The sequence below is a fragment of the Phascolarctos cinereus genome, unplaced genomic scaffold (assembly GCF_003287225.1).
Source record: "Phascolarctos cinereus isolate Bilbo 61053 unplaced genomic scaffold, phaCin_HiC Scaffold_2;HRSCAF=192, whole genome shotgun sequence".
In the NCBI taxonomy this organism is placed as follows: Eukaryota; Metazoa; Chordata; class Mammalia; order Diprotodontia; family Phascolarctidae; genus Phascolarctos; species Phascolarctos cinereus.
The window spans coordinates 144793371-144819022 of NW_027555625.1; the positions used below are offsets into that span (position 1 = coordinate 144793371).

General features: G+C 37.8%; 1 protein-coding gene across 1 annotated transcript in view; it reads left to right on the forward strand.

Annotated features, from left to right (window-relative positions):
- Positions 1-25652, forward strand: part of INTS9 (integrator complex subunit 9) — a 131163-nt gene that overhangs the window by 50373 nt on the left and 55138 nt on the right. The window contains exons 4-8 of the mRNA XM_020988805.2: positions 7834-7896; positions 11349-11488; positions 13560-13646; positions 24076-24196; positions 25028-25162. Coding sequence (XP_020844464.1) covers positions 7834-7896; positions 11349-11488; positions 13560-13646; positions 24076-24196; positions 25028-25162 — 546 coding nt within the window. The remainder of the gene's footprint in view (positions 1-7833; positions 7897-11348; positions 11489-13559; positions 13647-24075; positions 24197-25027; positions 25163-25652) is intronic.

Below are 25652 nucleotides of genomic sequence, written 5' to 3' on the forward strand. Positions count from 1 at the left end.
ATGTGCAGAAAAATTTAATTCACACTCTCCAACTTATGGATAAAGATTACAAACAAAGTGTTATAAGTGACTGAAGTCTTTGGCCTGATGTGTGACTTAATATATTGAGTGAATGTTGGTCCAAAATTAAAAAATACCTCCTAACTTTATGTTTCAGCAATGTCGCATTAATGCAGACTCTGCCTTTCATTGATCTTCATTATAAAATCAGAGTTGTACTCCCAAGAAGGAACCATATAAATTAAAAAATAATTAAATGCTTCCCTTATTCAGAATACTGAGCTATGCACTGGAGAGACACAAAAGGTGATAAAGGTAAATGAGAAAACAAAGGATTGTAAGAAATTTGAAGGGTGAGAGATCACTTTCACCCAGAGGAATTAGGGAAAGGTCTCATGGAAATGGATCATAGAGCAGGTCCAGAATTAACAGCAAAAACCAGTATTGGCTGGTGAGTAAGAGGTAAAAATATTGACTTGTGCTATGCTCAAAATAACACAAATACTATCTTCTAATATTCCAACAATATTTGCATTAAGACTTATTTCCTTATATGTATTTCTTTTGTCTTTTTACCATTTTTTGTTTCCCTAATTAAATATTAAGATCCATGATGGCAGAAAATTTGTCTTTGACTTCATTAATATTCTCAACCAACTCCTGCTTCTACAAACAATGACCCTTAGCAAATGTTGGTGACTGATAGCCAAGTATTCTCAATTGATTCATTAACAAATTTTCTTGTAAAAATGTGACATGTTTTACATTTCTTTGAGCCATACTGTCTAATTTCTCATTCTTAATACAACCTTTTAGTGTAATACAGCATTCTTGTTTTATCTCTCTCTCTGCTTTGTGCTTTGAATTTGACCTTGCTATCATCAGTGCCATTTCCAATTTTTTGTTAGCAGAAATATGATAAATTTTAGAACAATGTCGATTTTCAATTCCAATCTACATAAATCTTTCTCAACCAAAATGTGTTAGGTTTTTTTTTTAACAGTGTATTGTTGGATTCCATTTTTAAATCCATTAGAGATTTTTGTCCATTTATATTTGATATTTCAATAATTAAATTTTTATACAAGTCTTTATTAAATTATTCAGTTTACCAGAATAGATTAAGATCATTCTTATATTTTTGTTACTCTTAATAAGTCAAGCTTAACAAAACCACTAGACACAAATGCCTAACGTATCATATGCCATCTTTAAACAAAAACCTTCTTTAAATTATTAGTTTTACTGTTTAAACCTAATTTGTTATTATAAACTCCATTTTATTTTAGTTGTTTACTTTGGAGATGAGTCTGAAGATCTTCTTACTAGCCAACTGAAATAAAAGAAAGAAAGAAAATAAACCTGTAACTCAGTGAAAATGCCTAAGGTACTCAGGAATGAAAGAAGGAAAAGATATGGAATGGGTAACCAAGGAAATGCCTGAGCCAGCTAAAGGGTCTTAATAAATTACATGGCTTTAAAGAACACATCATAGCCTGGTTTTGAGGCTCCAAGAGGTTGATCTGGTCCTCATCCTGCTTGACCTCTCTGATGTATTTGACATAGTTGATTGTTCCCTCCTTCTGGACATTTCTCTTTTCCCTGGGTTTTATTACACTGTTATTCTATGGTTTTCTTACTAACTTTCTGCCTGATCCTTCTCAGTATAATCTGCTGGATCATCATCTGTGTCCTGTCTCATATGCATAATGTGCCCCAGTACTGTGCCTTAGACCCTCCTTTCTTCTCTCTATCCTTTCTCCCTTGGTTATCTCATCCTTCTTGGGTTCAGTTATCATTCACTTTTATTATCATTAGTTTGTCAGTCAGTGGTAGAGTTCAGCTTCCGTTTAGTGATCTTTTCATTTCTATTAACTTAGCAGTAGGAAAAAAATTTGTTTTTAATTTGGAAGTTATCTCTAAGTCAGCTGTTTGTGTACAGTCAGACCAACAACACATCAGATCTAAGATCGGAATTTGTTTTAAAAAAAAAAAGAGGAAGAATAAGAAAGAAAGAATAATAATGAGAAAAAAGAGAAAACATACAACTGAAACAACTTAACCATGAATTACTTAACCAAGTATTTGAAAATAAAAAATGGGAAATGGACAACTGATATTTCATTGACACTATTGAGTTCTCCTCAGCCAGTAATCTAACTTAACTTGTCAGATGGGGAGTAATGGCTGCAAAAGGCAACACCAAGTTAGATATAAATTCATAAATAAAATATGAGTTTATAAACTCTGCTACCTCTACGCAGGCAGTTTTCTAGGGATGACTGCTTCAAGCCTCAAAAATTGCAGAGACTCCTAGAAGAGATCTGTCATTATTCAAAGTCTGGTGTAGTGATTAGAGCACTGGCCTTATAGTTATTAGAAAAACCTGAGTCCAAATTCTGGCTCAGATACTTACTAGCTATGTGACCTTGGGCAAGCATCTTAACTTCTTTTTCCCTGAGTTTCTCACCTGTTAAATGAAGGGATTAGACTCTAAGGCCCCTTCTGACTCTAAAAATCTGTGATCTATGAACCTAAAGAAATTTGGCCTATCCATGCAGGAAAGTAGATAAAGAATTTCTGTTGTCCAGATTTCAACATCTCTTTGACTTACACCCTATACAAATTTAGAATGGCACGAATGGACAGTGAGTTTGGCCCATCGCTAAACAGAAAAAGAAAAGTGGGCTAGATTGCTTTTGGGAAACTACACAGCTCTTTAAGGCCCAGCCTTCCAATACTATCGTTTTACCAATGTGGCTATTTGTCATTGAGGCGTAGAATACTACTGCCTCCAAGGAACACAGAGGTCAGTGGAGAGGTGCGTAGTGGGTGTGAGCAGGCTACAACAGCTAACTAATCAGGAATTCCAACAAAAGCCCAGAGCGAAGGACATCAGCAAGGAATTGTACGATAGGAAAAAGAAGATGGTCTGGTTACGTGACAAGAATAGGAGATGACAGATGGTTATAGTGCCCTACTGGTGCCTTTAAGGTATTAAGAGAAATCAAAGACTGCCAGCAGTAATAAATGCTTGTTGACTTACTGATATTGGCTGGAGCCCACTGGTAATTTAGAGAAGGACATGGACGAGAGTCACAGGAGATGGGCAGGCATGGGTAGTAGGCAATCTGCATTATTGGAGAGTACTCTTGAACCGATCAACTCAAATCCATTTCAGTATTTCATTTTAATACATATTTGTATAAATGTGTTTTTATGTTAATATAAATGCTAGTAGAAAGGAGACAGTGGTCAAAGAGTATGAACAGTTTAGTTATTTTTACTTGCATATTTCACATTTGATATCTGGAACAGCTGGGCCAACTTACAATTCCAGCAGTGTCTTGGTTTACCTTCATTCTCACAGCCATTCAGTTATTGACTGGTCTTTTTTTTTGTCATTTTTGCTAGCTTGAAGCTGATGAGGTAAAACTTCATGATTTTTATTAATGCTTTTCTCTAATTATTATTGATCTAGAGCATGTTTTCATGTAATCATTTATGCTTAGTTGTTTTTCTCTTGATAACTTCAAATCCTTTGACCCTCCATATCCTCTGCTGGGGAATGCCTCTTGGTCTTAGATGTTGGTGTCAGTTCTCCGGATATCACTGATATTTGATGTAAAGATTTCTTGTTTGGCTTCACCTTCTATTTTGTTTTCATTGGTTTTATTCATACAAAAGCTTTTAACTTTTATATGATGAAAACTGTCTTTCGTTTGGTTAAGATCTTTCCCTCTAGCGTAATGGTATTGAGGTAGCTACCTACTTATTTGGTACTCTGATTTTTTAATAATGTAATCTTTTATATTCATATTACTTATCCATTTGGCACTGTATGTCGTATAAAGGCTTTTTTTATTGCTTCTGGTTCTTATTTAAATAAGCCTATTCTGCTGAATAATTATGATGACTACTGATTTATAATTTTATCTGCTAATGCTGTGCCACTTTCTTTCCTGCTTTATTTTTCATCCTTTTTCTCATTCCAGACAAATAATTTTGTTTAGTAACTAAGGGTATAGTTCTCTGCCAGGTGACAATTTCACCAAGAAGAGTGAAGGATATTCTCTTGCAGTCTCCTCATCTAATGGAGTATCAACTCTGTATTGGCCATTTTTGTTCTGTTCTTTCCTGTCCAAAGGCTATTTTCCTTGGCAGCGAAAACAAAAACAGGAAAAGAATTGAGCAGCTTTGATCTTCTCTGTGGTCACCACTTGACTCTTTATGGCCTGAGAGGGACAGTCCTTTCTTTATTGTTGTTCTGTCCTTCAACCCACTGGATTCATCAAGACCAGTAGACCATTCTGTACATGGGGTTTTCTTGGCAAAGATACTATAGAGATTTGCCATTTCCTTCTCCAGTAGATTAAGGCAAACAGGTTAATTGACTTGCCCAAAGTCATACAGCCAGTGTCTGAGGCCTCCTGACCCGGTGCTCATCTATTCACTGAGCCACCTAGTTCTTTTTTTCCCTATGTCGTTTCCCCAGTGTCACTTTAAAAAAAAATCTGCTTTTTAAAACCCCCTTTTTATTGCCCTTACCTTTCCTTGCCAGACTCAACTCATTCTGAGTGTTTTTAGTGCTCCCAGCGATGTTCTTATGAGCCTCATCTACAGTCTTCTTCTGTTTTCCTGCCCTTGCTTCCATCTTGTCTTTTTTATAATCTACATTAGTTGGCAAGTTCTATTTTCATCCAAACTGTTCTCTTCAGACAGCTCCCCTTTTCTCTTCTTACTGGAGTTTTTTTCTCTTTGTGTCTTCAGAATTTTCATTTTTGAGAACTTCCTGTTCCTTCCTGTTTGACTTTTCCTTGGGATAGTGCCCTAAAGATAGGTGCTCTGTGAAGCTGATACTAGCACTGAGACCTAGAGCAGTTTACATAATCCTGTTATTCAGTTTTTTATCTTCAATTACCTCTACCTTTTACAATTGCGGCAGAAATTACCTTTCAGGGGCAGCTAGGTGGCACAGTGGAAAGAGCACCAGCCCTGGATTCAGGAGAACCTGAGTTCAAATCCTGCTTCATATACATAACACTTACTGTGTGACCCTGCGCAAGTCACTTAACCCCATTGCCTAGCCCCCCCCAAAAAAAGTTACCTTTTAAATAAGAAGCCTTCCATTTTCCTCTCTTCCCTATTAAGAAAATTTCCTAAGCTATTGAAGAAAAGTAGGACACTTAAGGATTAGTACTATTTAAAGGAGAAAATACATGAATCTTATGGAAGCTTGCCTCTCCACTCCTCTTTCTCCTCTCTCACACCCCCTCCCCTACATATTCAAAAAATTTTGTATAGAAGCATCTTTTTCTGTAATATAAGTTCCCAGTTAAATACAATCTAATAAAAAAAAATTCCCCAATGAAAGAATAAATTTTGAAAAAGTAAAAGTGTTCAGCTAAAGGACAGAAACGTATAGTTATTTTCCCAAGTCACTATTTGTTCATAAAGGCTTATTTAGTGGTTAGGAGGACTCTGGACTTAAAGGTCAATGAGTACTGAATCCTGATTTCTTTTTTTAATGGAAAGGAACAGAAACCTAGCCTCTCTCGCTAAGTTTTTGGCCAAGTTATAGTTAGAAATTATTCTTGACTTTTCCTTGGAAGTATAAAGGGGTTGATTTTAAGGAATAGCTCTTTAAAGGACTGCTAGAAAAATACATATGTCATATGCAAGTGTAAAGTATTCATTAGCTTTATAGGAACCTCTGTTCTCTAGAGTTAGTTTTATAGCAAATAGTGGGAATATTGACCTTGGAAATAGTAGGAAATGCAGTGCAAATTTTAGGCATTCTATAGTACATTAGCAACTTTTGGACTTAAGAGGGGTGGAACAAACTATAATTGTGAATCTTTTTAATGACTCCTAATTTAAATTATAGTTCCCCTGTTTTTGAGCTTTTCTTTTGTTTATTGTTAGACTGATTTGTTCTGTTAAAAGTGGATTTTTAAGAGCTAAGAATGGTCTTGTTCAGAATTGGCATAATTCCAGTTGTGTTCTGTTTTGGTTATTTTTTCCCACGTATTTTGACCCCCTGCATAAGAACTGCAGGACCAGCTCAAAACAGCTGGTTTCCTTCAGTATCTTCTTTCCTCCCTGACTGCTGCAGGAGAGGGCTTCCATAGCCCAAGGATGCACACTCCTCTCCCTTATCTTGTCTCACAAGTGATATATGGTCCCCTTTGATTGAATGCAACTGGCTATACTAACAAGGGCACATTCTTTTTATGGTTTCTATGCCACTGGTGATGTACATTCTCCTTAACAAGCATATCTTTTTTCTTTGTATAACTAGCCACAATACTGCGAGCAGCCATTTTTTCCTCTTTGTCTTAAGTAACATATAATATTACCAGCCAAATTATAAGTCATACATGTCTATCCATTTGCTGGTAGAGTGTGTCTCACTCTGGGTGAATAAACTGTACTGATTCTGTTTGTTTTGTGCTGGCTCATTGACATTGGCTAGTAAACAAACTAAAAGAAAATTCATGCAGCAGTTCCAAATAAATGATTAAGGTGTCCCAAACTTGTAAACATTTTATGTTCTAAAGTGAGTTTGTAAGGCAGCTTTTTGGGGCTCAGAATGTATTTTCCCACAACCACAATATTATAAATGGTGATTTGTACACAGGTTTTTGTATAGTAGCCTATTTGCCCCATAATGTAGACGAAGTGTTGTGTTTTTACAATGACGGGAAAAAAACAAAACAAAACAGAAAACCCAGCTACTGTAACACTAGTAGCTAAACCTCTAGGATTCTTTAAAGCCTTTGAGATTTTATTCTTCTGATCAATACAGGAAAGTAATAAAATTAGATTTGAAAGTTTCACGTTTAATCTTGAATCATTTTTTCCCAAAGCAAAAACATGCCTAGCTACTGCAAGTATCTTAGTAGTGGTTAGTTCACATATCTACCCTGAGGGCCAACATTTTGGGAGGCTAGATAGCAGAGGGCAGTCAAAGTGGGCTAATGATGAGCTGTAATTTATGAAGGGGGTACATGGTGGTGTTGAAAGCAAGCCCTTGATTGGCTCTTTTAAGTAAAGCAGGCTATAACCCATATTCCCACTTTGTAGTTGATTGATTATATGCCCTCACTTTGGAGGCCACAGTTCTAAAGTCACTTCCATTGTTGACATTCAGTAGTCTGTGTTGGGTCGAATAGTTCCCTGTTTTTGCCACCAGAGCCCACCATCAACCCAGGATAACTTGGCTGGTGTCAGATCTGGTTTAGAAAGAGGCAAAGTACAGCCAGTTATTCTTATACATGGAACATTTGCCAGTTGTTTGTTTCTTACTTGTAGAGTGCCAGTAAGTCTACTTTTCATGCTGTCTTGTGTTGTTTGACTAATTAAAAATATTGATGATGAACCTGACCCAAAACAACATCTCAAAGTATTACAAATAGATGCAAGGTACAAGTGTCCTTATTTCCATCATGTTTTTTCACTACAAGATCGTGCTACTAAATTAAGTAAAAACTAAATCTCCAGGCCGTTTATATTGGGCTTGCAAAATAAACATAATAATGAGTTTCCAAACAGGTTTATCAATAAAAACAGAAGTGGTATCAAATATTGAAAAGAAAATGTCAATAGCTTAAATTAAAGCTGTTAAAGCTTTAAAATGCACCAGGACTTTTGGGACATTTTGTATTTATCCCCATATTTATGGATGCAGAAACTAGTGCTTAGAAGGGATAGAAAACAAGAAAGTAGTAACTAATATTCTTTTAAAGACAATTTTAAATATGTACTTTAGGGCTTTCATTGGAAATACAGATCATTATATAATCTCCCATATTTTTACTTTTTCTTTTTCAGGAGCTGAAGGAATGCTCAGGTCATGTATTTGTGGATTCTGTGCCTGAGTTCTGTTTACCAGAGGTAAGTCTGAAATTAATTTCAGTATGCTATCCATATCCAGAGAAAGAAGTAGAGTTTGAATGCAGATCAAAGCATACTATTTACTCTTTTTTTCCTTCAAAATGTTTTGTTTTATTTCTTCTTTCTTGATTCACCATCTAGCCACCTCCATCCTGCTTTCTGCTAATTTGGCATTCCTCTAGGATTCTGTGGAATGACTACCATCCTTTTGGTGTTGAGTCCTCCTGAACTACCTTTTTCAAGGCATCATACTGCTTTCTCCTGTATCCCTTGAGATAGAATGCTTATTTGTGAAACATAATGAGACTATTCTCTAATAGTTTAAGTGGTTAAAAGATATGAACAATCTCCTTACCATATGAAAATATTTTCCATACCAGCAGCAAAGATAAAGAAGCAATAGTCAACACTCTAGGGGCTGTGGGAAGACAGGCACATTAATATGCTGTTAATACAATTGTGATTTTTTTCAACCATCCTGAAAACAATTTGGAATCATGTGAGAAAAGTCACTAAACTTTTTCACTTTGACTCAGCAGTCCCACTCTTGGGCATATGTAGGTCAAAAACAGAAGGAAAGGTCTAATATATACCAAGATATTTTTGTAGCGCTTTTTGTAGTAGAAAAAAACTGTAAACAAAGTTGAGTATCCATCAGTTGGGTCAACAAATTTTGGTATGTAATGGAATATTATATCATAAGAAATTATAAGCGTGAAATTATTCAGAAATGTGGAATGAGCTGGTACAGAGTAGAAGAATAATGTATTCTTCTATATTACTTCTATAATACTATAAATGAAAAGAACACTAAAATATAACTGAACTCAGAGTAAATTCAATGACCAATCTTGTCCTGAAAAACACATTTTTCTCCACTTGATAGGAAGATGGGAGATTTTAAAAGAAAAATGAATCTCTGCATTTCAATAGATAAAGCTAATACTAGGAATATTGTTTCAAAGTATTATTGAAGGGACAGTCCTCGGACCTGAGGAGGCTGCTGCCCAATCAACTTATTCCTCTCCCCCCACCTTCATCCTGTTTTTACTGCTCTGTTTTCTCTTGCTCTTCTGATAAGCTTTTGATGCCATAGCTACCATAATAAGGTATTCAGTCTATCAGTAGGTCCTATACTTTGAGCCTTTCAGATTGGTCGGACTCTGAGATATAGATATTTCTCCAAAAATTATTATTACTGGTCATAAATTTTTTTTTGTTTTAATTCCCTATAGTACAACTATACCCAATATAAAATTTTACCCAAGCAATATCATTTTCCATTAATGTTGAGCTATTATAATCAGATTTCACTATAATTCAGAATAACCTCCCCACTTCTGCTAAAACGATAGTGTTAGGTGAGTCATAGGAGACCAGCTTAAATGCTCAACTTCTCATCATCTCTTCTTCATATTTCTGTCTCCACATAGGCTCAGTACATTTTGTATCTTGATGGTGTTACCAGATTAGGCAGGCAAGACAGTTGAGTGGTAAAAGCATGAAGACAGTAAATATTGTTAAGTCCTACTGAAGGCATATGCCTCTTTCCCACTCCCACTTCCCACTCCCAACTGCCTTGAGGAAGTTTGTAAAAGCAGGGGTATGCCAAGCCTTTGGGCAGGTGTGTCCTAACTATCCTTTGTACTATGAGTATAGAGCTAAGTATTTTGACAGAGGGAAAGCAAGAAAACAGATGAGACCTCTGTGCTAAAAGCAGTGAAGTTCTTGGCAGTCCAGGTACCTGACTGCTGTTTACTTTGTTTCTATATTTGTTTCCTAGTGTTAACTTCCTAAGGAAAGGCTCATGCAGTCAGATGCAGCAGTTGACTCAGTGGATAGAATACTGGACTTGAGTCAGGAGGATCTGAGTTCAGATCTGGCCTTACCAACTGTGTGACTGTGGGCAAGTCACTTAACCTTGATCTGCCTCAGCTAATTCAGCTGTAAAATTGGGATCATAATATTACCTATACTCAGGCTCCTGGGGATGAAATGAGATAATATTTTTAAGTGCTTAACACAGTACCTGGCACATAGTAGATATTTAATAAATACTTGTTTCCTTCCTTTCAGGTGCCAAAGGTCTTATGTCCAGAATATACTGAAGGGCTATATAATAATAATTCTGTTCACAGGATAGTAGATAAGTTTGGCTTCACTAGAAAAGAAGTATGGACTAGACAGTGTTTATGAAAGGAGACAGGTGCATTTGTAGAGAGCTTTGAAGTCTGTTATTAGAAGTTTGGTTTGATGAGTTACTAGTCATTCTTGGCATCTGATCATTTTTCAAATACTAGCAGTATCAAAATTAAAGCCCTCTTATTCAAGACTATTTGCCTATTATTCATTTATAAAAATGAGGAATAGCCCCATTGTTTTAGATAAATTCTTAGCAAACTGACATAATTCCAAAATCCTTTTAAAAAATTATTACATACAGATTTTGAATTGATTTTTGGTACCTTCTTGGAAAGCTGGAAGAAGCTTGGTGTGTGGGGAAGAGCACTAGGTTTTAGTCTAAGTTCTGCCATTAATCATCTCTGAGTAGAGGTAGCCTCTCTAATCTGTGTCCTCCTCTGTAAAATGAGAGGACTGGACTAAATGACCTGGCAGTCAGTAAACACTGAGCACCTACTATGTGCTAGGCACTGTGCTAAGTGTAAGGATACAGAGAAAGTCAACAGACAATCCTTCCTCTCCGGGAGCTACCCTGTAATATCCAAAACAGCTATGTACCCACAGAGTATAGAGAGGATAAATTAGTGATGTCTCAGGGGAAGGGCATTAAGATTAAGGAGGACTGGGGAAGAGCTTATTGCATAGGGTAAGACATTAGCTGAGGCTTGAAGGAAGCCAGGGAATTCAGGAAGTGGAAAAGAAGGGAGAGAATATTCCATTTATGAGTCAGTGAAGATATCTGGAGTTGAGAAATGGAGTGTCCAGTGAGGAACAGCCAGGAGGCCAATATCGTAGGATTGCAAAGTATCTGGAGAGGAGTAAAAGGTGTAAGGCTAGAAACATAGGGAAAGGCCAGGTCATGAAGGGCTTTAAAAGCCATGCCAGTATTTTCTGTTTGATCCTGGGGTGTAAGAGAGAGCCATTGGAATTTATTGAATGAGTGATGGGGGCGACACGTTCAAATCTGTGCTTTAGGAAGATCTTCACCTGTTCATGGAAACTATATTCTAATTAGAATCATATCTCAACTTGTAGAATAGCTACATTCCATTATTAGTGATCTTGTCTCACCATATGATGAAAATATTGGGAAATGTCTAAAACCTAAGGGAAAAAAGTGGCTCAGGAAGGGCTTAGCCATAGTTTTGCTTTTTGAGGTATGAATTACTCCATGTTCTGACAACGTCGTTTTTCAGCCGCTTCATGATGATCTGTGCTGCTTCAGTAGATATGCATCATCCTATTCCTCCCTGCCCCCCCTTTATTTGCAGACCGAGCTAATAGATCTGTCTACAGTAGATGTGATCCTCATTTCAAACTATCACTGCATGATGGCGTTACCTTACATCACGGAGCACACCGGTTTTACTGGGACAGTGTATGCTACAGAACCTACTGTGCAAATTGGCAGGTGAGCGCCATGTATTTACACTTTTAGCCTGTTAAACACACCTTAGCCTCAGTATCACATATTTCATGTAGGTCTCTCCCAGGAGAGACTTTAGTTCAGTGATGAATAACTGAAACGAAGGTGTAAGCAGACATGGAAATTTTCAATGGAATTCCCCCAGGACTGATGCTAGGAATCATCTTATGTGACAGTTAGAGGAGGGAGTACACACTTTCCTCAGGGAAATGACATTAAGCTTCTCTGGTTAGTGAAATGCCAAGCCATAAGGAGAAAACTTCAGAGGATTTGTCGGTAGACTCATGGACGGCTGATAAACTTCACTATAAGGGAATATCAAGAATTTTATTGAGAGGGAAAAGAATCCAAGCTACATAACCTCTTTTACCTGAAGAATACCTCCCTTTAGGTTTTACATTTTACCATTAAAACAGGAGGCGGTATGGAGAGAGCAGAGAGTAGGGTAATGATGCAGCTAATTTGTTGCTTCTGCTGTGACAGTGCAACTTTGTGCTCTGGGGTATGAGAAGTGCTTAAGAAGGTTTTTTAGTTTGAGCATTTTCCTACTTCTCTCAGTTGCTTTAAGCTACCAGCGTTATTTGTGGTGTTCAACTACTTGGAGAACTGTGGTATAGTGGAAAGAGCAGCTAATATGGAGGCAAAATATCAGAGTTTGATTCCTGTTTAAAGTCAAAACCTTGGAGCAATTTGCCTGACCCCCTGAATCTCAGGGTGAGAGGTACTAGACTCTCATAAACCAGCAAAGCCATCTGGCAGTCATAGATTGTTCCTGAAGATACAAACCTTTTGCATCCCTGTGACCAAGTGACCAACCAAACCATATCGTCGCTATCAAACGCTATTGCATCTCTTTCTTTTGATGTGTCTATTCAGTTTTAGTCACTACAGTTAGAGAAAGGAGCAACTCTAAAGAATATTCAGTGAAGAGCAAGTAAAATGAACAGAGAGTGGGGCGACTTTTCAGAAGGACCATTCAGTCTGGATGGATGAAGTATTAGGAGGGAAGCCTAACTGAAAATCTTAGAATAGTAGAAATAGAATCTGTCTTTAAAGCTTGAAAGAAACGGTTTTAGGAGGAAAAGGAAGTTTTACTTTATTCAACAGATATTAATGTACTCACTTTTTAAGAAGTAGCACAGGCTGATACATAAGTACAGTAAACATTAATAGTTCACCAAGGAAAATTAGGAGTATTTTGGGAATATTAGGGACTTGTGAATATTAGATCCCTAATCTTACACAGTTGACATCATTGAAGGTAATTATTCCCTACACAAGCTTTCCCTTTGTGTCACAGCAAAGACAGCTTCCTGGTTTGGATGAACATTTGGGCTAGCGTAATATAGCATTTCTTGTGTTCTTTTGTTACCCATTCAGGCTTGAGGTTTTCAAGGCTTTTTCTATTTAGTTTCTTTTATTAATCTATTAGTGTCAGTCTCCACAGCACTTAGTTCTGCACCAAATTCTGCTAACTCCTAGTAACAAATTTTAAAAATCAGTGATCATCACAGAGTAGCTTCATATTTTGCAAATCTTGTAAGTGTTGTTTTGTTTTTAGCTTGAAAAATTTCCCCACATTTAACTTCCTATATAAATTATCATCTCATAATTCCCTTTTTGTTTTCTCAATAAACCTCTTGAAAGTCAGGATTACAAAATATTTGGAGCATATTAAACTGGCTATTAGACGTTTTAGTAACACAGACAAAGACAAGGGTTCATCCAGCCTGGTTTTAGAGATTAACCAAACATTAATTTTCAGATTATTTTTGCACTTTTTTTCATAGAATTTTAAAGTTGGAAGGAATCTTGGAGATCGTTTAGTCCAACTTTCTCATTTTCTTACTAAGAAAAAATGAGTTCCCCAGCTAGAAGTGGTGAAGTCACTTGCTTAATGTCACAGAAAAAGGAAAGAGTTTTGATTAAGTTGGTGTAAAATGTCACCAGCTTTATATACAGCAGAGATGATGATGAAGGGCAACAAAATTCAATTAGAATAAAATACTAAAGGACAGTATTTTATTTATCCTCTTTTTTTTTTTTAAACCCATAGGCTTCTTATGGAAGAATTAGTGAATTTCATTGAACGGGTGCCAAAGGCTCAGTCTGCCTCCTTGTGGAAGAATAAGGAAGTGCAAAGGTAAGAAACAGCGTAGGCTTTTCATACAATAATTGAACATTCAATTCAATAGATATTTATTAGGGAAATATATGTAAAGCACTTTGTTAGGCACTAGGAATATAAAAACAAAAGCAATCTCTGCCCTCAGTATATTACATTATCATTATAATATCAATCACATTCAGACAATTCATTTGTCTAGGTTATTTTGTGCTTTGTACAATACGTTTTTTTTTTCTCATTTGAGAAATCTTCATGGTCTTATGAGGTAGGGAGTACATATATTATTACCCTTGTTTTACAACTGAGAAAGCTAAGACCCAGAAATATTAAGTGAGTTGGCCCAAGCCACATAACTAGTTAATAAGAAGTAGATCAGAGCCAGACAACTCTTGCTATGATTCTTCTTCCACTTCTGGACCACCTTCATTACCTACACTTGCCTGTCCAGGTAACACTTTCTCTTAACACTCTTTCCACTGAGCATTCTTTTCTCTTCTCCCCTCATGCCCCCCCCCCCCAGTTAATATCCTGACTCTGTCCTGCTTTCTCTTTAGCACATGTTATTGACTTTATGGGTAAATCTCTTTATAGGTAAAGCCTCTTTTCAAAAATAGCTGTCTCTGTGGACCGAGGGTGTGGCACATCTGGGAAGAGAGTCCAGTCATTCACAAGAGAAAGCTGGAAGGAGGGTCAGCAGCAACTCTTGTGACCTAAGATGTCTGTTATATCAGCAGACAGAGGATAGGAAGCAAATAATGATCAGTTCTATCTAATAAATAGAAGGGTGCCACCAAGGTGCTCACTCAGTTTCCTCATCTGTAAAATATTTTACCTACCTCACAGGGTTGTTTTGAAGAAAGTGGTTTTATAAATCTAAGTAGTTATTATGGTAATTTTGAAGGTTAGAGGAAGCAGGATGTGGAGGAGAAATATGGAATTGGGAAAGGTGTGGGTTCCAACTCTACTTCCCAAACTTAATTATGGGACTATAGACAAGTCAGTTCTGTGCAGTTTCTTAATCTGTAAAATGTAAAATAATCATAGTAATGCTAAAATTGGATAACATATTGATAGTGCCCTACCAGCTTTAAAACCCTGTATAAACAAATGTCTGTTGCTTCTGTTATTGAGAAACAGCGTAGCTTTGGAGGCTGAAAGAACTGGATTCAAATCCTAACTTTTACGCATTCTAACCGTGTGACCATGGCCAAGTCACTTAATCTGTCTGTATCCCAGGCAACTCAATAAGACTATAAATTAGAGATAAGTTGACTATCTGAATCAAGAGAGGGAGTTTTTACTTTGGGAACTCTCTTCCCTGATAAATTCACAGATCTTAACAGAAAGAACTTGACTTAATATTATTATTATTGCTACTAGTAGACCTCTTCTCAGTCTCTTTTGCTGTATCTTTATCCAAATCATGCCCTCTAACCATAGGTGTCTCTCAGGATTCTATCCTGGGCCCTCTTCTCTCCCTCTATACTATTTCACTTGGTGTCTCATCAGCTCCCATGGATTCAATTATTATCTCTATACTGATAATTCTCAAATCTACCTTTCCTGCTCTAACCTCTCTACTGATCTCCAGTTTTGCTTCTCCAGCTGCATTTCAGACATCTTGAATTGGATGTGTAGTTGACATCTTAAACTCAACATGTCCAAAACAGAAATCTTTCTTTTATCCTCTAAATCATACCTCCCATCACCTTTCCTGTTGCTGTCAAGGGTAGCACTATCCTCCTAGTCCCTCAGGCTTGCAACCTAGGAGTTATCCTGGATTCCTCACTTTCTCTCACCCTCCATATCCAACCTGTTGCCAAGGCCTACTGATTTCACCTTTGCAACATCTCTCAAATATACCCCCTTCTCTCTTCTGACACTGCCACCCTCCTGGTGCAGGACCTCATCAGATTACATTGGTAATATTACAGTAGCCTGCTGGTTGGTCTGCTTTCCCCAAGTCTGTCCCTACTCCAGTCTATCCTCCATTCGGCCACCAAAATGATGTTCCTAAAGCATAGATCTAACTCCCTCTACAGTAAACTCCAATGGCTTTCTAATGCCTCCAGGCTCCTATTTGGCATTCATAACCCTTCATAACCTAGCTCCCTCCTACCTTTCCAGTTTTCTTACACCTTATTCCCTAACATGTACTTTTTGATTCAGTGACACTGGCCTGACTGTTCCACAAACAAGATACTCCATCTCTTGGCTCTGGGAGTTTTTTCTGGCTGTCCTCCACACTTAGAATGTTATCCCTCCCCTGTTCTGACTACTGACCTCATTGGCTTCCTTTAAATCCTAATTAAAATCTCACCTTATACAGAAAGCCTTCCCCAACCCATCTTGATTCTATTGCCTTCCCTCTTTTAATAATTTCCTATTTCTCCTGTAGATAGCTTTGGATGTATTTGTTTGCACATTGTCTCCCCCATTTTATTGTGAGCTCCTCATGGACAGGGACTGTCTTTTCACCTCTTTATGTGTCCCCAGTGTTTAACACAGTGCCTGGCACATAGTAGGTATTTAATACATGTTTACTGACTGACAGACAATATGTTAATTCTCCTTCCTATCTTTGTATCATCTGTAAATCTGAAAAGCATGACATCAGTGTCTCCATATGTCACTGATAAAAAATAAATGTTTTTTGACTAACCGATTATTATGCTTAGTCTTGAGAAGAGAGATTGTAGGGGCAAATGTGACAGCCTAAGGCCCCTGTAGAAGTCTCTTATACTCTTATTCCTCTGTGTGTGTCTGTTGCTTCTCTGTTCCCCCCTTTTTTTATATTCAACTTCATCTTACTCCCTTTAAATTTACAGCCTTCACGTTATTATACCATAAATAATTTTGGCACCAAAGAAAATTTGTGTTGTGACGTCAGTACTTCCTGACTTCTGAGTCCTAGATCTGAAACACTGGACTAAGTCTCAGGAAATCCCAGTTTCTAATTCTGTCTTTTTCCTTTGTGACCTTGGGCTCAGCCCCATCCATGAAATATAAAATCACTAGCTTAGAAAGGAAATGTACTAAACACTGACCAGGTTGAAAAATAAATCATCTATTTTTTTAAGTGAGCTGAGAAAAATCCTTTTGAAAGGGTTATTGAAAGTAAAGGTCATGATTTTAGAATTGCTTTTTTTGGTGTCCAGAAGCCACAAACTAGGAGAAGCAAGTTTGGCTGAGCAGCAGAGGAGTGACAGGTTCAGATTTAGAATTATGGTAAAGCTAAAAGTGTCTGTGGTCTCCTGCAAGATTTCTTCACAAGAGCTTTGCTCTGTGGATTATAAACGTAAGATGATTATGTGGCTATCAAGCCTATGCTCTTGGCACACAGGAGAATTAAACTTGTTGGTGGGATTTGTAATTAGGTAATATAATGCATCTCTCAACCACAGGGTAAATGAAAGCTAAAGGTAAGGCAGGAGAACATGAAGCTATCTAGAAATGTGAGTAGAGAAAAGAAAGAACAGGCAGTAAATATCCACTCTCCTTCCTATCTTATCTTTACCTCTTTCCAAGAGAATTTGGATCTTGTGATAGTCCAAGTAGGACCATTTCATTTTTTTTTTAAATAACACCTTTTTAGACAATTCCCTGTTCACTCCCTAAGATTTGAGTCCATGCCTTGTCTACTCTGGATCATCAGGTGTCTCTCATCTCTCTTTTGAGTTATTTTGGTTTTGAGGGAAAAGGGAATGACAGAACTACCTCAGAGGCAGTGAATTCTCACAATGCTTAAATTCACAAGTGCTGACTCACATACCTGTCTTTGTTCACTATAGTTAAAGGTTGCAACTTGAGCTTCTTTGGACAGGTAATGCTTGCTTAGAGGACCCAGGTCTATCTCCATCCATGTCTCACATAAGTAAAAGATGAGCACACCACTTATATAATAGATGGTAAAGCAGGCTTCTCAACTATCTTTCAGAATTCTGAAGTTAACACTTTCCCTTTCCTATCTCCCCTATGTTCCTGTCTTCAGAAAAGAATCTCAAACTTTGCACATATATATGTGTATGTAATTGGCACAAGTGTAGACATTTGCATATTTATTGGTAGGCAGAAGCTGTCCAACTGAGAATGAGCAGATAAACCCTACCCAAAATTAAGGAATCATTTAAGGCTGGTAGAAAAAAAAAATTGGACACTTGGAAAAAGGGTTTAGAGCAGGGGTGAGGCATCTATGGCCTTGAGGCTATGTATGGCTTTCTAGATCCTTGGGTACAGCCTTTTGACTAAATCCAAGTTTTACAGAGCAGATCCTTTTATTCAGGGAGATTTGTTCTGTGAAGTTTGAATTCAGTCAAAGAATCACACTTGAGGACCCAGAGGGCAACATGTGGCCTGTGAAGCCACAGGTTCCCTACCACGGTTTTAGAGTAATGGAAATGCCAAATTATGTCTAACTTGAAGGTAAACTTTTTTGTGAACCTTGATGACTTTGAAAGATAGAGAAGCATTCATGGGTGGTGTGGTGGGTTGTTTTTTGTTTTGTTTTGTTTTTTTATCCTTAGCTTTTTTCCTTCCAGAACAGAATTTTGTTTTGAGGGCAAATCATTTTGGTGGAATAAGACTGACTTTTTTAAAGGAATATCCTGAAGTGTTAGAGAAGGGGAGAAAACAGTGTTGAAAAAAATCGATTCATTTTTTGCTCCTTGGATGTGAATGTAAGTGGTTGTTGGTCAAGGGGTCAAAGATTTAGAACTGGAAGGGATGTCCAGGTCATCTAGGCTAAAGATTTTCCTGTTATATAACTTAGAAAGGATAAAATTTCTTTGGGATCCAGAATTTAATCTGATACTAGTAGACTAAGTAAGTTTGTCTTGGAAGTGTTTATACAGAAGGATACTGAATTGCCCTTGTATTATATCCCTAGAAATATGACATAATAGAACAAGCTTTAGACTTGGGTCGGGAAATCTTAGTTGAAATCCTTGCCCTGACATTTCGTAAGTTTTTGACAATGGGCAAATCATTTAGTATCTCTGAATCTATTTCCAACCTCTCAAGTTTATTGTGAAGAAAGCGTTTTGTAAATGTCGCACTGTAATGCCAACTTTTGACTTCTGTACTCTGGTGGTCTTACCCCTTGAAAGGCACACGCTTATACTCTTTGCCTTCGAGGAGTCTTGACAAGGGCCAAGCATACTCCTTTCTCAGTAGCATAAGTTATAAGTGAGAAGTTCATCAGCCAAATATAACAATAAATTAAAGTATTTGAATTCGTAAATCACAGAAACTTGACAAGTTTCCTTAAATCACTAGAAATTGGTGTGTATTACCATTTGATTTAGCCTGAGTTTAATATACAAAAAACTATTCCTGTCTTTCTTTTTGACAGTTCTATGGCTTCTTACCTCAAGTTGATGCCATTTTTTTGAGATTTATTTAGAAGTTAGCCATTTCTCTTTTCTGTTCTGACATTACAGTTCACTCTTTTCGTTCCTTCCCTGACAACTAATTTTCATAAAGAGATAGTTTCAGAGAGAGGAAGAGGTGGGGGAGGGGAGAAGAAACCCTTGTAATGTAAAGCCTCTGATTCACCTACCCTCAATCCCAAGATTAAGGAGAAAATGTAAAAATAAAACATTTATATCAGTCTGAAAGAAAGCCTAGTTTAGTTCTAAAGCTAGAGACTGGCCTTCTTTATCCTGGTCCAGGACCTCCTCATAGCACGATGGTGTTAATTTCTACAAATATTAAATAATTTTTTATTCCCATGTGAGTTGCAGCAGTTTCCAGTTATCTGAAATAGAGATATGACTATACGGTCTCTGTAAGTTTTAGGAAAAGGTTTATTATAGTTGGGGTTTCTTTGCTTTGGTGAAGTAGTGACACAGAGTGTGGTGACACAGAGCTAGCAATTATGTAGCACCTTAATGTCTCTAAGATATGTTTAATCATTTGATTGTCACAGCTTGGTGGGGTGGGTTCTAGTATTATTTCCAATTTACAGATGAGGAAATGAAAGAAACAGAGAGGTTAAGTGACTTGCCCAGGGAAAAGAATAAACATCTATTAAGCAGCTACTGTATGCCCGGCACTGTGCTAAGTACTTCATAAGTATTATTTCATTTGATCTTCACAACAACCTTATAAAAGTAGGTACTGTTATTATCCCCATTTTGCAGTTGGGGAAACTGAGGCAGACAAGTTCAAGTGACTTGCCCAAGACACCCAGCTAGTGTCTGCAGCAGGATTTGAATTCAGGTGTTCCAGACTCCAAATTCTGTGCTTTTATCTGCTGTATCACCTAGCTGCCCTAAGGCTTTGTGTAGAAATAGGCCAGGGGCTTACAATGAGAACTGCTTGCCACTCTGACACATCCTCTCTACCCCCACCTCCCCACATACATATATCTTGCCAGAACTTCTATAAGGAATTTCTACTGGGTTTATAGTGAATTCTGAGTCAGACATTAGTGGGATACTCATATATGACAATCTAATACTGAAACATCCACGAAAGTATATACATTTTCTAACAATGATAGTTTTAGATCCTATTCTTCCTGAATGCTACTGTTAGATCAGTCTTCCTTAAATATTACTTTTATCATGATATACAGTGGCATGTACTGAAAAGAGCCCTGGATTAGGCGCTAGGTTACCTGAGTTCTAGTCCCAAGGCTACCATCAGTGAGGCAAGTCACCTAACCTTGGTTTCTTCATCTTCAAAAGGAGAGAGTTGGACTAGATAACCTATAGATAACTTTCGAGTTCTAAAATTCTAAAAAATTGACTGACCAGTTAGTCAGTCAAGAAGTATTAAGTATGTACTGTGTGCCGGGCACTGTAGATACAAAGAAAGAAAAAAGACAGACCCTGCTCTGAAGGCGCTCACAATCTAATGGAGGAGACAACATGCAAACAACTAGGTACAAACAAGCTGTATACAGGATCGATTGGAGCTCCGTGACAAAGGAAAAGCACTAGAATTAGGGGCAAATAATAAAGGCTTCCCATAAAAGGTAAGATTTTAGCTGGGAATTGAAGAAAGCCAGGAAACAGAGATGAGGAGGGAGAGAATTTGAGGCAAGAGAAACAACCAGTGAAAATACTCTGAGAGTCTGGAGGTGGAATGTCTTGTGTGAGGGACAGCAAGGAGGCTACTGTCACTGGGTTACAGCGTACATGGTAGAGTGTAAAGTTCAGTTTGGACAGGTTGAGTGTAAGATGTTTACGGGACATCCAGTTCAAGAGATTGATAGGCAGTAGGAGATGTGAGACTGGAGATCAGCAGAAAGATTTAAGACTGGATAATTAGATTTGAGAATCATCAGCATAGAGATGATAATTGAATCCATGGGAGCTGACGAGATCACTAAGTGAAATAGTGTAGGGGAAGAAGAGCAGATGGCTCAGGACAGAGGCCTGTAAGACACTCTCAGTTGATGGGCATGAAACAGAAGAAGATCCAGCAAAGGAGACTAAGAAGGAACGTAGGCAGAGAACCAGGAGAGAACAGTGTCAGGAAAACAGAGAGAAGTGAATATCCAGGAAAAGAGGGTAATCAGCAATGTCAAAGACTGCAGAGAGGCTATGAAGGATAAAGATTGAGGAAAGGCCATTGCTAGGGTAGATAAAGGATCACATAAAGATTTTTAAGGAGGGAGAGACATGGACATGTGTGTAGGCAACAGGGAAGCAGCCAGGAGACAGGGATGAATTGCAGATAAGTGAACAGAGTAGAGATGATAAAGAGGGCAGTTTGTTGAAGATAGGATGGAATGGAATGGAATTACTTGTACGTATAGAGAAGTTTGCCTTGGCAAAGAGAAGGTTCACCTCTTGTGAGACAAGAGTGAAAGAAGAGATAGTCACTCCCCTACTCCTTGATCTTCAGTGGTTCTCTGTTGCTTCTAGGATCTAATATAAACTTCTCTGATTAGTTTTTAAAGCCCTTCCTAACTTGGCCCTAACCTGCCTGTCCAATTTTTATGCCTTACTCCTTTTCCCACCATAGACCAGCCATACTTGCCTTCTTGCTTTTTATCACACATGATATTCTCCCTGTCTCAGCCCCTTTGACCTGGTTGTCATTTGTCCCTGGAATGTATCCCTTTTTTCTTTCAAAACAAGCAGCACCTTCTGCATGAACTTATGGGAGTTGAGAAGGTTGATGAGCCAGGAAGCAGGGCTATGAGGGAACACCAACACATAGACTGAAATCCCCGAATACTGGGGTGGGGTTTGTAGAGGAAAGACAACTTTAAGCCAGCTTAATTAGCTGCTGAACTCTTTGAGAGTTTATTGGCTTGTTGAGAACACTAAGATCTCTGCACAGAGTGAAATATCCAAATAAAGTGAGCCTCAAAGGGAGAGAGGTTGCTGAATAATAGTGGCAGGCAGAGAGATTCTGAAAATAGCAAGAAATATGCCTGCCCTTCTGTGTCCCAGGGCAGGGGTGAGGAAGATAACCTCCAGCGTTGGAGGAGGAAGCCCAAAGCCCAGAGATGTTGCACGTCTTCTTTGTTTTATTGCTAGCTCCTATATGTTAAGACTGTTAAAGTGTTCTTTCTAGCATACTCTAGGCTATAGCTTCCTTCTCAGAAACCTTCAGTAGTGCTCTGTTCTTTCTGCAACAAAATAACAGACTCCGTAGTTGGAGCATTTTTCCCTGTCTTGTTTCATATTACTCTACTCTTTCTACGCCTGGATACATTTGCTTTTCACTTCTACCTTCCAGAATCTGTCTCTTCTTCCAAGACTCAGCTCTGGTACATTTTCATTTTCTTCGATTTAACCTTCCCTGGTCCCTTCCATCTAAAAATTATCTTTTCCTCCTCAAATTTTCCTAAAGTGTTTTGGATTTCTCCTTTGAGAATTAAAAAAAAAAAAAGAAAACAAGACAGATGAGGAGTAGTATATTCCAGGCCTGGGAGAGATAGCCAGCACAGTAGCATAGAGCAATGCCTTGTGTTTGAGAAATAGTAAGTAGGTCACTGTAGCTGGATTACGGAGCGAATGGAGAGAGGTAAAAGCTGAGAAGGTACGGGGGAGCCACTGGAGTTCATGGTCAGACCTTCAGGAAGATCACTTTGGCAACTGAGTGAAGGGCGAATTGGAGTGGCGAGAAACTTGAGTCAAGGAGAGCAATTAGAACGCTGTTGCAGTAGTCCAGATGAGAAGACATGTGGACTTGGAGGAGAGATGTGGCAGTGTAAGTAGAAATAAGGGTGTGTGTGTGTGTGTATGTGTGTGTGTATATATATATATATATATATATATATATAATATATATATATATATATATATACATATATATATATACACACACACATATATATATATGTATATATATGCAAGATATTGTGAAGTTAGAGATCACAGCATATTTAGCCTCAAGAATCAAGTAAACCTGGGTTCAAGCCCTGGGTTCACTTACTTCATATGGCATGTAAGGGCTTCCCGTATCTTCACCATATTTTGCTGGTGAGGATTGAACAAGTCACTTAATGTTTCTGAGTCCCAAGAAGTTCCCTAAGGCGTTATTTATAAAAGAGAAAGGGAACAAGCATTTGTTAAGCATCAAATGTGTGCTAGGCCCTAGGCCACTTTACAGATATCTCATTTGATCTTCACAACAATCCTGGGAGGTCAGTGCTATTATTATCAACATTTTACTAATGAGGAAACTGAGGCATGCAAAAGTTAAGTGATTTGCCTAGGGTCACACAGCTAGTAAGTGTCTGAGGTTGGAAAGGAACTTAGATTTTCCTGATTCCAGATCCAGTGCTCTACTGTGCCACTTAGCTGCCTCCTAAGTTATAAATTGTTACAAATGTATCAGTCCTTTATGTAGTTGTTTTTGTATCCACTCCCCAGTTGGTTTGTAAGTTCTTTAAGGACAGAAGCTGTTTCTTTGTATCCTTCTGAGGGATATAGAATTCAATAGCCATTTACTAATTATTTATTGATACATGAATGATAAGAGTGATACTCTTCATGTAAATATACTTAACCAGTAAATTGGTAAATGTGGCCAAATGTTTATGCAAAGAAAGATGAAGGTTGTTATCACCATTTTATCAGTTGAGAAGCTCAGGAGAATTGGAATTACTTGGTGCGCTCACACACACACACAGACACACATACACACACACACACACACACACACACACACACACACACACACACTGATATAGACTCCAGTAATTGCGTTTTCCTTAGAGCAAATTATAATTTTGATAAAAATAGATTTCTTATTATTTTTGTTAAGTATTACAAATAGTACTCTTTCTGTGTTCTTTTATCTCTAACTTTCTTTTTCAACACAGCCTCCATTTTAGTTCTGTATCCTAACTGTCCTATGACCAAAGTCTATTTCAAGTGTTTTGGTGGAGACAAGAGAAGGCTGTATTCTAAAGATAATTGTTCAAAGATACCAAATGTTGTGTGATGTGTGACAGACACTGTATATTGTGCATTCACAGACTGTTGCCCGCTCCCCTCAAGGATGCAGTGGAAGTTTCAACGTGGAGAAGGTGCTACACAACGCAGGAAGTGAACTCTGCTCTCAGTAAAATCCAGCTCGTGGGCTATTCGCAGAAAATTGTGAGTGCTAATTTGACTTCAGTGATTTATGAGCAGCTAAAATCCATGATGTTCTTCTGAAGCTATAAGAATCCTTTAGTTTCCCTTCCTTAAAGCCTCTAAATCCCCAGAGGCCCCACTCTGATGCATAAAAAGTGAATAGGTAGAGCACAACTTGACAGCTAGTGGATCATTTGTCACTTTCTCCTATCCTCTAAGGACAGAACTCAAAGTTATTTGGTAGTGGCTTCCCCTTCCTGTAACTGTCCAATTTCTTAGTTGCAGTAAGGGAGGAAATGGGTCTTTCCTGTCCCTGATATTCTTCCCTAGGACCTGCTCCCATTTGATGAGATGTAGAAGAGTATCCCTTCCTATCCCTCTCAGGGCAATGGGGATTTCCTTGGAAATTTTGGAAAAACAAATAGGGAGTGTTGAGCATAACAGGAAGCACTGGAAAAATCTGTCAGGCATTCCTTTGAAGCAGTGACTCAGGTGACCACAACCTTCCCATATCTCTGCCAAACTTTGCCAAGAGTCATTCATTCATTATAGATAAGCCACCTAAACAAACCTTGAAGCAGCATTTGAAAAATATTGGTATAACTTCCATCCTTTTAAAGGATCACCATTTTCATTCCTTGTGTTCTTAGTCATCATGTGTATGGAGGATGCATGTGGACTAGACCTAAAGATGTGTAAAAACGAGAATTTATACCTTTCAGTGGTGACTCTGTGACCTTTACCATCTTTATGGCTAGTTTATTTTGAAATGTTTTCATTGTGAATGAGAGAAAATGTAGGTAGACATAGTATGGTTTTTAGCCTCAAAAATAAGTGTGTGTTGCTTTGCAGGAGCTTTTTGGTGCAGTACAGGTGACTCCCCTTAGCTCTGGCTATGCACTTGGAAGTTCCAACTGGATTATTCAGTCACATTATGAGAAGGTGTCCTATGTCTCTGGATCTTCCTTGCTCACTACACACCCCCAGGTATTTTCTCTCTTCTTCTTGACAGCTCAATTGTTAAAGTTATTTAACCCAATAATTACTGACTTTGGTGGCTACAGAGCACCGATTGTACTCTGTGAGCTCTTCTCCTCTTCCAATTGTACAGATGCTTTTTATGCAAGGTAGGCTGTTCTCATCGAACCGGAACCAGACTTGAGCAGAGATCTGCACTAAATAGCCCAAGTACATTCAGCAAAAGTATGAAAACAAAAATAGTATTTTTTATCATATGCATTAATTATCCACACAGTATATTTATATTTACAAAGGATTTGGTGTTTATTTTTATAGCTATAGCTATATGAAGCACAAACTGCATTGGGAACTGAGATACTTAAAAGGAAAAAAGAAATTCTGTTATTTTGGGTGGATCTTACATGAAAAATTTGAGGAAATACATAGACAGAAATCAAATAGGATAAAAAGACATAATCGGGTTACCCAAAATAAGGAGGAAAATAGTAAGAGATTA